Source organism: Salvelinus fontinalis, chromosome 6, assembly GCF_029448725.1.
Source record: "Salvelinus fontinalis isolate EN_2023a chromosome 6, ASM2944872v1, whole genome shotgun sequence".
Taxonomy (NCBI): Eukaryota; Metazoa; Chordata; class Actinopteri; order Salmoniformes; family Salmonidae; genus Salvelinus; species Salvelinus fontinalis.
In genome coordinates, this window is record NC_074670.1 from 38,749,984 (window position 1) to 38,764,690 (window position 14,707).

General features: G+C 42.6%; 1 protein-coding gene across 2 annotated transcripts; it reads right to left on the reverse strand.

Annotated features, from left to right (window-relative positions):
* Positions 1-100: 100 nt before the first annotated feature.
* LOC129857802 (WD repeat-containing protein 26-like) lies at positions 101-13,660 on the reverse strand. 2 transcript variants are annotated; one of them, XM_055926387.1, is made up of 14 exons: positions 12,980-13,660; positions 12,018-12,117; positions 11,766-11,822; positions 10,953-11,089; positions 10,477-10,574; positions 9,542-9,698; positions 7,574-7,712; positions 7,262-7,402; positions 6,900-7,019; positions 6,641-6,786; positions 6,460-6,538; positions 6,223-6,352; positions 5,712-5,906; positions 101-4,928 (listed from the first exon to the last, which is right to left on the reverse strand). In XM_055926387.1, the coding sequence occupies exons 1-14, from the start codon at positions 13,270-13,272 to the stop codon at positions 4,855-4,857; spliced, it is 1,866 nt and encodes a 621-aa protein (XP_055782362.1). In that variant the 5' UTR covers positions 13,273-13,660; the 3' UTR covers positions 101-4,854. The 2 variants fall into 2 exon arrangements, with proteins under 2 accessions (XP_055782362.1, XP_055782363.1); XM_055926388.1 differs by having other exon boundaries at positions 101-4,938.
* Positions 13,661-14,707: the final 1,047 nt, after the last annotated feature.

Sequence of the window (14,707 nt, forward strand, 5' to 3'; positions counted from 1 at the left end):
TGAGGTAGGGCTAATACTGTAGTCCAAAGTCATGTTCTGAGAATATCATTTCCGTGACTGTTTCTTGTAAGCTGCCAATCATTAAAGCCATCACTCACGGTCTTAAAACCCTGAATGCTTTATTGAAAATATGCATACATAACTTCTCCTACACAACGTTACATAACAGTACAATCACTTTTTGTAATAACACTTAAATGCAAAACGGATTCGTCCGAACCTAGCTGCTAACAAACAAACCTAATAATGGCTTCTCACCTCGCCAAGCATTTACAGCAAGAAGGAAATAAGAAGCCCCAAAATAAGGTACGTCTCAAAAGAACAACTTGCATAAGCTGAACCTAGAACACATCTGTGATTGTTTTCGTGTTCGACCTGTACTGAGGTGTGTATACATATTTTTATATCGATCAGTCTTCTGTAATAGAACAAGCTGGTGGTGGCTGTAATGACCTGTGGGCAGGCGCTCGCCTGATGCAGGGGAGATCTGTCACAGAAAAATGCTTAGCCTATACGCTGTTCTTACACGATCTCATTATACATGCCATAACACATCAAAAAAGCTTATTTTGCTTGACTGTCCAACAGGAACAATTTGTACATGTTCAGAATTATCTGATACACACATGTTAAATGTTTGAAGAGGCCAATGATAGTACAGGGAAACAAATAAACTATAGTAACGCCATAAACAGATAAGCAAGTTTTTTCAAAGACATTTTATGTCAGCCTGTATTGAATACATAAATCAGGAAAAGGAAAAACAAACAAAGCAGCAAATAAATGCTAATTTCACCACAGCTAGAGAAAAAAAGAGGATACACCAAAAATGTAAGCGATAAAGATGAGGGAAATGGAGGTAAAATGAAAACAGCACAATGGTGGACACAAATCAGATCAAGTCAAGGAAAACCCAGTTAACCCCATTGCTGTTAAGGGTGATACAGCAAGTTTAAGCAATTCCCTCTCCACAACTAAACTCAGCAAAAAAAGAAACGTCCCTTTCTCAGGACCCGGTCTTTCAAAGATAATTAGTAAAAATCCAAATAACTTTACAGATCTTCATTGTAAAGGGTTTAAACACTTTCCCATGCTTGTTCAATGAACCATAAACAATTAATGAACATGCACCTGTGGAGCGGTCATTAAGACACTAACAGCTTACAGACAGTAGGAAATTAAGGTCAGTTATGAAAACTTAGGACACTAAAGAGGCCTTTATACTGACTCTGGAAAAACACCAAAAGAAAGATGCCCAGGGTCCCTGCTCATCTGCGTGAACGTGCCTTAGGCATGCTGCAAGGAGGCATGAGGACTGCAGATGTGGGCAGGGCAATGAACTGCAATGTCCGCACTGTGAGACGCCTAAGTCAGCGCTACAGGGAGGTAGGACGGACAGTTGATCGTCCTCGCAGTGGCAGACCACGTGTAACAACACCTGCACAGGATCGGTACATCCGAACATCACACCTGCGGAACAGGTACAGGATGGCAACAACAACTGCCCGAGTTACACCAGGAATGCACAATCCCTCTATCAGTGCTCAGACTGTCCACAATAGGCTGAGAGAGGCTGGACTGGGGGCTTGTAGGCCTGTTGTAAGGCAGGTCCTCACCAGACATCACCGGCAACAACGTTGCCTATGGGCACAAACCCACCGTCGCTGGACTGGCAAAAAGTGCTCTTCACTGACGAGTCACTGTTTTGTCTCACCAGCGGTGGTGGTCGGACTCGCGTTTATCGTTGAAGGAATGAGCGTTACACCGAGGCCTGTACTCTGGAGTAGGATCGATTTGGAGGTGGAGGGTCCATCATGGTCTGGGGCGGTGTGTCACAACATCATCGGACTGAGCTTGTTGTCATTGCAGGCAATCTCAATGCTGTGCGTTACAGGGAAGACATCCTCCTCCCTCATGTGGTACACTTCCTGCAGGCTCATTCTGACATCGCCCTCCAGCATAACAATGCCATACTGCTCGTTCTGTGCGTAATTTCCTGCAAGACAGGAATGTCAGTGTTCTGCCATGGCCAGTGAAGAGCCCGGATCTCAATCCCATTGAGCACGTCTGGGACCTGTTGGATCGGAGGGTGAGGGCTAGGGCCATTCCCCCCAGAAATGTCCGGGAACTTGCAGGTGCCTTTGTGGAAGAGTGGGGTACCATCTTACAGAAATAAGTGGCAAATCTGGTGCAGTCCATGAGAAGATGGACTGTAGTACTTAATGCAGCTGGTGGCCACACCAGATACTGACTGTTACTTTTGATTTTGACCCCCCCTTTGATCAGGGACACATTATTCAATTTCTGTTAGTCACATGTCTGTGGAACTTGTTCAGTTTATGTCTCAGTTGTTGAATCTTGTTATGTTCATACAAATATTTACACATGTTAAGTTTGCTGAAAATAAACGCAGTTGACAGTGAGACGTTTCTTTTTTTGCTCAGTTTATAACCTCCTAAACATTCCCATTAGAAAGTTAGCCTCAGCACGTGCTTCACTAGGTCTAGCATGGACTCTGAAGAGTAAGAGCATAGCCACCATATAATCAAATGCTATTTAGCTATGAACCACAGGTGGTCAAAATGGTTTCTTCTGGCAGCAGTGAGGCCTAAGCAACATGCACATCAATCTCACCATCCCATCCTTTGGGGAAACAAAGCTACATCCAATTTAAAAGGGTATTTTAGTGTGTTAAAAAACACTAAACAAACGTAATAATCATAACCATATAAGCATCTCCAAGATTCACTTAGATTTGTGGATTTTATATCCATCCAATTCAGTTAAAATGCCTGTCATTTAAAAATAGCTAAAAGTTTGAGGTGAACCAAATACGTCATTATTTCACCGTGTGAAAACCCCAATCTGATATACATTGAGGTTTATTAGAGGCAATGAATAAACCAATAAAAAATGACTTTCCTGTTGGAAGAACAACATAGATATACAGTGCCGTGAAAAGTATTTGCCCCCTTCCTGATTTTGGCATATTTTTGATACTGAATGTTATCAGATCTTCAATCAAAACCCAATATTAGATAAAGGGAACCCGAGTTTACAAAAAACATTATTAACAAAGTTATGCAACACCCAATTACCTTGTGTGAAAAAGTAATTGCCCCCTTTACACTCTTTAACTGGTTGTGCCACCTTTAGATGCAATGACTGCAACCAAATGCTTCCTGTAGTTATTGATCAGTCTCTCACATTGCCGTGGAGGAATTTTGGCCCACTCTTGCATGCAGAACTGCTTTAACTCAGCGATATTTTGGGATTTTCAAGCATGAACTGCTTTTGTCAAGTCCTGCCACAACATCTCAATTGGGATTAGGTCTGGACTTTGACTAATCCATTCCAAAACATAAAATGTGTTACTTTTTAACCATTTTCATGTAGACTTGATTGGGTGTTTAGGATCATTGTCTTGCTGCATGACCCAGCTGCGCTTCAGCTCACAGACTGATGGCCTGATATTCTCCTGTAGAATTCTCTGATACAGAGCAGAAATCATGGTTCCTTCTATTAAGGCAAGTCGTCCAGCTCCTAAGGCAGCAAAGCATCCCCAAACCATCCCACTACCGGCACCATGCTTGACCGTTGGTATGAGTTTCTTACTGTGGTGTTTGGTTTTCGCTAGACATAACGGGACCCTTATTCACAAAGTTGACTCAAGTTTGCCAAAATGCATATGGACTTTCATTAAGACTCTTGGAAGAACGTTCTATGGACAGATGATTCAAAAGTATAACTTTTATGATGACATGTGTCCCATTACGCCTGGCGAAAACCAAACACTGCATTCCACAATAAAAACCTTAAGTATGATGGTGGTAGTGTGATAGTTTGGGGATGCTTTGCTGCCTCAGGACCTGGGTGACTTGCCTTAATAGAACAAACCATGAATTCTGCTCTGTATCAGAGAATTCTACAGGAGATTGTCAGGCTATCCGTCCGTGAGCTGAAGCTGAAACGAAGCTGGGTCATGCAGCAAAACATGATCCAAAACACACAATCAAGTCTACATGAAAATGGCTAAAAAGCAACAAATTTGAAGTTTTGGAATGGCCTAGTCAAAGTCCAGACCTAATCCCAATTGAGATGTTGTGGCAAAACCTACAAATGTCGCCGAGTTAAAGCAGTTCTGCATGGAAGAGTGGGCCAAAATTCCTCCACAGCGACATGAGAGAGTGATCAACAACTACAGGAAGCGTTTGGTTCGAGTCATTGTAGCTAAAGGTGGCATAACCAGTTACTGAGTGTAAGGGTGCAATTAATTTTTCACACAGGGGAATTGGGTGTTGCATAACTTTGGTTATGAAATGAGTATGTAATTGTTGAGTTATTTGTTCACTCAGGTTCCCTTTATCTAATATTCGGTTTTGGTTGAAGATCTGATAACATTTAGTATCAAAAATATGCAAAAGTAGAGAATTAAAAAGGGGCAAATACTTTTTCACAGCACTGTATATACCCTTACCACTCTCCACCACTACAGCCCTCTCTCTATATATCAACGTACTAATCATGACAATAAATAATACTATCAATAATAAATAATAAACTCTCGACGAGGCAGGTGAAAGGTGGCAGTCCTGGGGTTAGCTCCAAGACGAAAGAGGATGGGGCCTGGCTGAACACAGGAGGTGCAACAGACATCAGACACTGTGAGCCACACAGGTAAGAGGAGGTGGGAGGTCAGTCAAGGTGGCTGCTTGGTAATCAGTTAATTTAAGTGATTTGTCTGACATCTCCGTGTGTGTGACGTTATCACCTGCCGCTGGAGCACAGCCCCAGACCAGAGCCAAACCTTCAGAAAGCAGCTGCCAAAACGCAATAGTTTCTCTGCTTCATTCGTTAGAGTTTAGTGTTTTTCTCCTGGATTCGAGAAGTAGTGTCTTCTGCTCCAAGGTCATCATCAGCTGTCCATGCTACAACATTCTTTCAGGGAGAGAGAGAGAAACAGAACAGCATTTTCATTTATTGCTTATTTTTTGAACATTTATTTTTGCCCATCCCCTTCTTCGGATGACAAAAATAAACGTTGTTCTTACAGTTTTTTTTATTTTCTTGTTACATGTAGTCTACACACGTTTTACATAGATGCCACTTCTTTTTTTTCTTTCTTCTTTTTTACAGTAGTTACATAGCAAGAATAAAAGAATGATATTTTTTATATGCATTACATCTATATAGAATAGTACTTATTTATACATTACGTTGTCAGTCATAACTATTATAGAACATGAGCTTTAAAACCCCCCCCTCAGCTACTCTCAGTCCATCCCACCTATCTCCGTAAACTGCCCTCGTATGATTTCCATGTGCCATATATTTTTCAACTGTGCTGTATCACATAAATTCTGAACCTGTCTAATCCTATAGGATCTACAGATTGTATGTTAAAGATATACATTTTTACCCAAAGTACAATTATACTGTTAATTGATTATGGCTTTCCAAATCTCCCAACAATGCCGTATGTAGAGTTAATTATAGAAGAGCACTTGCATGTATATTACCTTAACTTCTTGGTCCACCCCTACACAATAGACTTAAAAACCTTTCAAATTGTATTTTACACCACTTTGTCTCATAATTACAGTGTAGAGGCTATGGTAATAATAGACACTGAACCCAAAAACATATGGCAGATATAAAGAGGGCTCTAGGCCACTAGTTAAAGTATGATGACCAGTCAAATAAATCCGTACCGTTTAGCCCCTCAGCGTCCTGGACATCAAGGAAAGGGGCGGGCCCCCAGATTCGGACGGTGCCGTCGTCTGAGGCGCTGGCCAGGAGACCGGGCACTACAGGATTCCAGCTCACACAGTTCACTGTACGTGAATGACCTGTCAACTCTGCGATGGGCAGCTCACTACGCCTGTGCCAGATGTACACTTTGTGATCTGTAGATGGAGGACACACAGTATAAACCAGACCATGCGAGTGTTAAACATTCGCCTCTACCTTATCCTGGGTCATGTTCATTAGGCAACAAATGGAAGAAAACAGACAAACAGGAAGGGACTACCTGGCCGTACAAAAATAAATGTTAATTTTCCTTTGCAAACTGTTTGAAAACATTTTCCGTTGCATGAGCTAATAAACAGCCCTGGTGTGTGAGTGAGTTAGTGTGGTTATACTGACAGGTTAACAAATAATACTGAAAGTAATGTCAAAGCATAATTTGGACACATCGACTAGAAGAGGACGTGGCCTTACCCTCACTCCCACTGGCGATGAAGTCTTCGTTGTGTCCTCCAAAGCAGGAGTGGATGGTGTAGAATCCCTGTGTCACACCCTGATACTTCCTCACCAGCACCCGGTCATGTAGGTCCCACAGGTGCACACCCTACAGACAGACAGAATATTGACCGGTGTACTCTCAGACAGCTCGACATAATCCTGACCAAACAAAACCAACCCCCCCCCCCCCCAAAGAAAAGCCAAACCACTCACCTGAGTAGCCACATTCAGCAGAGCTAACCTCCCGTTCTTTGAAACTGTGAAAGACATGATTGGATGGTCCTCCTGGACTCTGTGGAAGTGCAGCACAAACACAGAACTTGTATAAGCACAGGATGGGCCTCGTGCATATAGAAACAATGATTAGATATGACAATGGATGGGACTAACTCACATGTTTCTGTCCGTAAGGTCCTCAAAGTTGTAACCACGGATACGCTGGTGTGTGTCTGATGCCAGGACGGTCCGAGCGTCACCCAGGCACCACAGGCACTGAACCCTTACTCCTTCCCACGAGTCCAGCAGGTTACCATCCAGATCCTGGGGATAAGGTTATATCAACCTAAATGCACTGATTCGTCCCAACACACACAATAGCTCAATCTGCCCTTATGCTGAGACAGACAGGTCACACCCTGATGGAAGACACTCACACACTGGTAGAATTGGCCCCTCTGGCCTCCGGTGACGAAGCGTTTGCCGTCTGGATTCCAAGCCACACTGGTCAGACTGTCCTCGTGTGATTGGCTCATTTTTGTCCGCAACTCACCCGTCTGGCCAATGACAAGAGACATGGGTGAGTAAGCAGGGAGGACTTTTTTTAAAACCTTTAAACTTTTTTAATGCCTAGTAATAACATGACAATAACAACTACCATTTTCATCCTGGTGAGAGTGAGATGTGGAAGTCATCTCTAATTTACCCGCAACACAATCATTGACGAATAGAACTTTGTAGAGGACTTTTGATCTTTCCAACAGCAAGCTTTCTGGGTAAAAAGTAAATCCAACGTTACCTGTACATTCCACAGCCACAGCTCTGAGCAGTCATCGGGGCCACAGGCAATCAAGTAAGTGTCATCAGGGCTCCAGGCCAGGTATGAGACACCGTAGGCGTGGCCCTCTAGAGTCTTCATCAGCTTCAACTGGTGACTCTCCTGTCAATCAGCAGCACAGTTATGACCTCAGCTAATAATTTCCCCCAAAGTTCACATCTTCCCGCCTCCGCCACCCCTTTGAAACCCCCCTCTCTTATATGCTCTGTTTACTAAAACCTGATACACTTATCAGCGTGATAATGGTTCATCTGTAATGAGAAAGGTTCCTACTGTGTTGACATGCCACACGATGACTGTGGTGTCTTTGGATCCCGTGGCCAGTTTGGTGCCGTCATTGGAGAACTTGCAGAACCACACTTCATTGCAGTGTTCGGTGAGGATCTGCTGGGTGTAGCAAGGGAACTGTTTCCTGTAGATAACAACACTCAGACGTCAGGGAGAGGGGACATATAGGAGAGAATATATAGGAGAGAATAAGGTTTTGTTAATTCCAGGAATAGACCTTATCACCCTGAACGTTCTACCCAGCTAGTGTGGGTACCTAATATACACTGCTCAAAAAAATAAAGGGAACACTAAAATAACACATCCTAGATCTGAATGAATGAAATTTTCTTATTAAATACTTTTTTCTTTACATAGTTGAATGTGCTGACAACAAAATTACACAAAAATTATCAATGGAAATCAAATGTATCAACCCATGAAGGTCTGGATTTGGAGTCACACTCAAAATTAAAGTGGAAAACCACACTACAGGCTGATCCAACTTTGATGTAATGTCCTTAAAACAAGTCAAAATGAGGCTCAGTAGTGTGTGTGTGGCCTCCACGTGCCTGTATGACCTCCCTACAACGCCAGGGCATGCTCCTGATGAGGTGGCGGATGGTCTCCTGAGGGATGAGGTCTAGCATTAGGAGGAACCCAGGGCCAACCGCACCAGCATATGGTCTCACAAGGGGTCCGAGGATCTCATCTCGGTACCTAATGGCAGTCCGGCTACCTCTGGCGAGCACATGGAGGGCTGCGCGGCCCCCCAAAGAAATGCCACCCCACACCATGACTGACCCACCGCCAAACCGGTCATGCTGGAGTATGTTGCAGGCAGCAGAACGTTCTCCACGGCGTCTCCAGACTCTGTCACATCTGTCAAATGTGCTCAGTGTGAACCTGCTTTCATCTGTGAAGAGCACAAGGCGCCAGTGGCGAATGTGCCAATCTTGGTGTTCTCTGGCAAATGCCAAACGTCCTGCACGGTGTTGGGCTGTAAGCACAACCCCCACCTGTGGATGTCGGTCCCTCATTACCACCCTCATGGAGTCTGTTTCTGACCGTTTGAGCAGACACATGCACATTTGTGGCATGCTGGAGGTCATTTTGCAGGGCTCTGGCAGTGCTCCTCCTGCTCCTCCTTGCACAAAGGTGGAGGTAGCGGTCCTGCTGCTGGGTTGTTGCCCTCCAACGGCCTCCTCCACGTCTCCTGATGTACTGGCCTGTCTCCTGGTAGCGCCTCCATGCTCTGGACACTACGCTGACAGACACAGCAAACCTTCTTGCCACAGCTCGCATTGATGTGCCATCCTGGATGAGCTGCACTACCTGAGCCACTTGTGTGGGTTGTAGACTCCGTCTCATGCTACCACTAGAGTGAAAGCACCGCCAGCATTCAAAAGTGACCAAAACATCAGCCAGGAAGCATAGGAACTGAGAAGTGGTCTGTGGTCACCACCTGCAGAACCACTCCTTTATTGGGGGTGTCTTGCTAATTGCCTATAATTTCCACCTGTTGTCTATTCCATTTGCACAACAGCATGTGAAATGTATTGTCAATCAGTGTTGCTTCCTAAGTGACAGTTTGATTTCACAGAAGTGTGATTGACGGAGTTACATTGTGTTGTTTAAGTGTTCCCTTTATTTTTTGGAGCAGTGTATATATTTTTAAACCAGGGCAGATAATGACAATGCGGTAAGGTTTTAGCATTGGTTTAAAGGAAGCACTTAATTTCCTACCCAGTTAGAAAATGTGACCGTCAGAAAACAAACATTAGTCAATGGCACGTGAATACATATGATCTATACATACAATCTTGTGACATAACCACAATAGAAGCAAAACAAACTATTACTGGGAAGTAAGACCATTACAGCTACGGTCTAACGCAAGGCAATTTTGACAGCCAAATTAAGGGAATGAACACAGAAAGGACAGACAAATATGTGAAGAGTGAAGAGCCTTACCGGCTGCAGGCGTGGTCCAGGAGGAGGGACACAGAGTCCAGGCCACTGTCCAGTTTGGTGTTGTGGTAGAGGCAACGCTCTCTCTGCAGCTCCACAGCCTGCCTCAGCAGGGTCTGCAGCCGGCGCGGAGGCAGCATCACAGAGGGAGGCAGGTACGCTGCAGACAGGACAAGGGAGGGAATGAGGCACAGTGTGATAAGATAGGAATGAGGGGAACAAAGATAGAGGGAGAGAGATACATTGTTTAAAAGAAAGTCTCTTCTTAAAATGTCACTCGGAAAAGAAGAGGAACAAAATATGTGTTTAAAGACCATCAATTCTGTTTCTAATCTGGAGAGTGTTAGGTTCTACATGAACCTATTAAAACTCACGGACGCTTAATAAAGCTCAAACCAAACATTTTCACATAAGCACTGATATTGAACCCTTTCTCCTATGCTGAGTCTCCTACACATCTGAACAGCCAATGCATCGCGGTTGCTAGACAGAACCTTAGTGATATCCGTTCTTCCTCACTTCATCTGACCTGACCTCTGCCCCAAAGTGCTCACTCCTTCCCAACTCACGGCTGTCATGTTGACTCGTACCAGACTGTGTCTTTTCTCCTCCCATAGGATCCCTGATGGCTAACAATAACATATCCAGACAGAATGTAAACGTTATACATTTCCCTCTCTCCCTCGGTAAGTATATTTCATATTCTCAGAACACAACAAGAGGAATTAATTTGATAATAAAGGTGCACTCATCTTAAAACCAGGGGGGGAAGGCTGAATGGGAGGATGTGGTGTGTGTGTGTGTGTGTGTGTGTGTGTGTGTGTGTGTGTGTGTGTGTGTGTGTGTGTGTGTGCGTGTGTGTGAGATGTGCGTGTGTGTGAGATGTGCGTGTGTGTGAGATGTGCGTGTGTGAGATGTGCGTGTAAGATGGCACTCACTCTGTAACTTGTCCAGGAGTTTAGTGCGGGAGGCAGTGCCTTTGCCCTCCCACTCTGCCTTTGCTCTCAGGTCCTCTGCATGGCTGCACATCAGGTACCTTGGAAATAGATGACATCAGTATTAGGCTGCCCTGCAGGACTTGCCACCAGCACCACGGAGACAGTCAGCTAGAATAATGGGATTCCCTGTCTAACTGAAAATCAGCTAAAATTCAAAGAGCAAAAAAATTTGCCTTTAACAAATCCATACTATCGACCATACTGAATGAGGATTTGGCTGTACTCCAACACAAACACTCCTCACTGATGGAATAGTTAGTTGTCACATTGCAATGGACGTGGATCAAATTAGTTTTAAAAGGCACTACAAGTGACAGCGGTTTCAATTTCAAAAAAGGCTTAGCTATATCTCAGTGATCTAGGCCATTTCTTTAGGGTGTGGTAGGGCATTAGGACTGTTGATCAGAGGTAGCTACCCGCTCAGGATGTGGATGCGCTCTGTGTTGTACTTGAGGGGAGTGAGCTCAGCTCTCAGGACCTGCAGCGCCTCCAGGACCTTGGCATCCTCCAGATACTCCAGGTACTTCTGCTGCAGGAGCAGGAACTTCATCCGCTATAGAGGAGAAAATAAGACAGACAGGGGAGGAAAATGAGTGCATTATGAGTTAAGCACATGCATCTTAAAACATTTCAAAATGGTTGTCTATGAAGAAAATGTAGCCCACACATCCTACTACGAACTGCACAATGTAGTAGGGATTTTCCAACAGGCCAATATTCTACATAGTTTGGGGCAGAAAACATGGTAATTACCTACAATGACCATAATCAAGAGACAGAAGAACACACAATCAATAGGGATAGAGAGCAGTTGCTTTGTGTGGTATCGTTATCTGTAAATACATAATCTAAGATTGATAGTTGGTAGCAGTCATAAAAGTATGCCTTATTTATTACTGTGAAGAACTACTAAAATAGTGATTTTGTCAGACAGCATAAGCATCAGCTCTATAGAGATGAGATGATGACGTGGAATGAAATAATAGCAATCAAATAGGCCTAAAACAAACGTAACATACAAAACAACTGAAATATTTTATTAAATGTGTATAGATTATGGTTAATAAGTGATAAGCAGTAATTCATTGTTTTATTCTGTGGTACAGCATTTATGCATTTAATGTTAAAAAACAAGAATTTAAACGTTTATTTTAATTTTATATATAATCAAAACCGACCTCAAAATGCACCAATCACTCTGTGATTAACTGTAGCACTGTTGGGCTTACCACAATAGCACTTGGAGAATGCATCAATGCTTTTAGCTCATTCAGGTCACTTTCAGCCTATATTCAAACAAAAAAATAGACACAGGTTATTTTCTGTTTTCTAACTACTGTACATTTCAACTTAATAAGCAAAATTGTTGTTTAAAAAGTTTGAGAGAAATTTATAAAATAAGTCAACAAGTAGAATAGATGTGTTGTGTACCTTTAAGGTTAGATGATTAAAAATAAAAACATCTAAAATGGTTTCATCACCTTGTCCCACTCTCCTTCCACCACATGGTTGCGGAACTTTGTGGCAGAGGGATGCTCCAGTCTGCAGCCAGACTCCTGCATCAACAGGTCCACTGTCTGACTGTAGATGAGAGGGGGAGGGTGAGAACTTGCAAAGGAGAAATACAAAGTATTTGCAAATAGCATTATTTTATGTACATATATTCAACACAAATATTTGTTACATTTCTTATTTTGTCAGAGTCCTGACCAAGTTATAAAAAAGTAATTAATTTGAATCATGTTTACTAACTTATTACTTGGTCAAGTATAACATCACAATGCCTGATCATTGTATCTTTATCAATGACTTGCCAAAGTCCTAAACAATTCGACTTGTGCTGTATCAAATATGTAGACATATCTTTAACGTTGGAGGCAAATGTTGTGACCGTTCAATTTTCAAAATTCTTAACGAAAACAGATCGATTTCACGTGGCCTTGTGGCTTGATTGACATGCAAATACTATCGAGTAACCAAACATTCTCAAAGCATTATGGATAGGATTTGACCGTTTCCATGGTCTTGGCAACTCCCAAGAGTAATATCATTATGAGTATATTTTTAATTACACTTAAAAATATATAAGTATGCATATGGCTGATGATTAGGGAAGTGTTGTTTCTTTAGGTAACTTAACGAGAAAACTGCATGTTCTTGTCATTTCATGAAGTCCCATTTCTGGACCCCAAAGTAACAGTTAACGTTAGCTAGCTTCCTACCAAGACGAGCTAAATTGTGCAATAATGGGCCATCTTTCTCCCTCAATTTTCTAAAGGACCCGTGCTGTATTCCATTTACCTCTACAAACCCCCTCTGTTTATCTCACCGAACTAGTCGCTGTCAACATGGTGACTTGCTTTATTCGCGTTTGTTATGAAGGACATGATTTAGCATCAGCTGACAGCTAGCTAGGAAGCGAACGTTAGCTAACGTTACTTACTTAAGTCCTAAATCGTGTAAATGTTGCCCTATAAGTCTAATGACATCTTCCTCTGACTGAGAAAGACATTTCTTCTTTTTCACGGAGTTTGCATCCGAAGACACGGTGTTGTTAGATGCTGCTGGGGCTGGGATACCGTCGTTGTTACTGACAGAGTTCCCATTGTTTGTTGTGGACAGTCCATTAACGTTAGTGTGAGCTTCCCCGGCGGAGGACGACTCTCCGTTTTGCGCACTGTTGTTTAGGCAGGACAGCTCCGAATCTTGACCCTGCCCTGCCCCGTTGGCCTGCATGTTATTAATGTTGATGTGGGCTACACTGTGCGGATTGAATCGAATGATAGGAGCAACGGGTGAATTGGGAAAAGTTAAAATCCCCACAACTGTAGACAGGGCCGCTGACCCAATTGCAGCCCCAAGCCCCCCTGCTCCCTCCGCCACCGAAGCTCGGTATTTCTTCAGCGGTGGCGGCGACGCTCCGCCGGTTTCCGAGTCGGAGGAAGCGGAGGCCAGAGTTAATTCACCAAGAGTGTTGGTGACAGAATGATGTGAAGTTGGGGCTAGCAAAGGTGTCAGAGACGAGACAATAACTCGTTTTATCGCTGAGCTTCTCTTGTTATTGTTGCTCTCCAGACAGCTGCAGACCCATTATGGATATTGAGACGCAGTGACGTCACCGGAAATTCCGACACTCCCTTGTGTCCGGGTAGTCCATAGGTGGTGCCCTTGAAGTTCATACTGAACTTTGTTTGTTTCACAAGTTAATATATATTTTTAAATGTATATGTATTTGTTTTATATTTTATTGATTAATTATATCTCGGGAAAATTATAAGTTGTTTACGATAAAAGGGTGAATCTGCAGTTCTAACAATAAGGCCCGTCCTGCTGCTGTATGTAACCACTGTAACCAAACGCAACCACTCTCACATTCATATACAGAGCTATGGATGCAAGGACTGACCATCCATGACGTCAAAATTATAGAATTAACAAGTTGAGGCTATACAGCTTTCGTTTCAAATTACATTGTTTACAAACATTGGAGTAAAACAGCTTATATTTTCAGTTCTGGTGGAGTATGACAATTGACCTAAGCTCATGAGACAATATGTTATATTCTTCAATAATCCATGGATTATTATTATATACCCGTATATATCATTAATTTAAAATTCTAAAAATGGAAGTTCAATTGCAGGTTGCACCTCTATGTTTTTTTCAAGCTACATCAAAAAGGGGAACTCTTCTCAGTAAGCAAAATCAGTTGAAACGTCTTTTCAACAAATTGTGCTCATTAGGTTCTGCAACTTCTGCATGCAATGGATCAGACATCACACTCTCACACATACGCGACAACTTTATGCTATCCAAAGAGGAGACAACAAACTTACCCAAAACACACTGAATAAAGAAAGTATTAGAGACAATGGTTCAAATTCTTTTTTTAATCAATACACTTGAAAATGACAAATAATTTTAAAGAAATACATTATTAACTTTTCTTTCAACTCAAACACAGATAGTTTACAGACCATTCAAAGTGCCATTTTATTCCCAAGCCTGAGGTTCTTTAAAATACAAATCGAGAAACAGCAAAGACCTGCATTTTGGCCACATTTTCAGGGACCAAAGCCATTCCTTCAACATTGGCACTTTTACATTGGTTTAAAAAAGGAAATCCGTCCCTGACATCTGCAATAAATTAATTTAATGAACAGTAAACTGT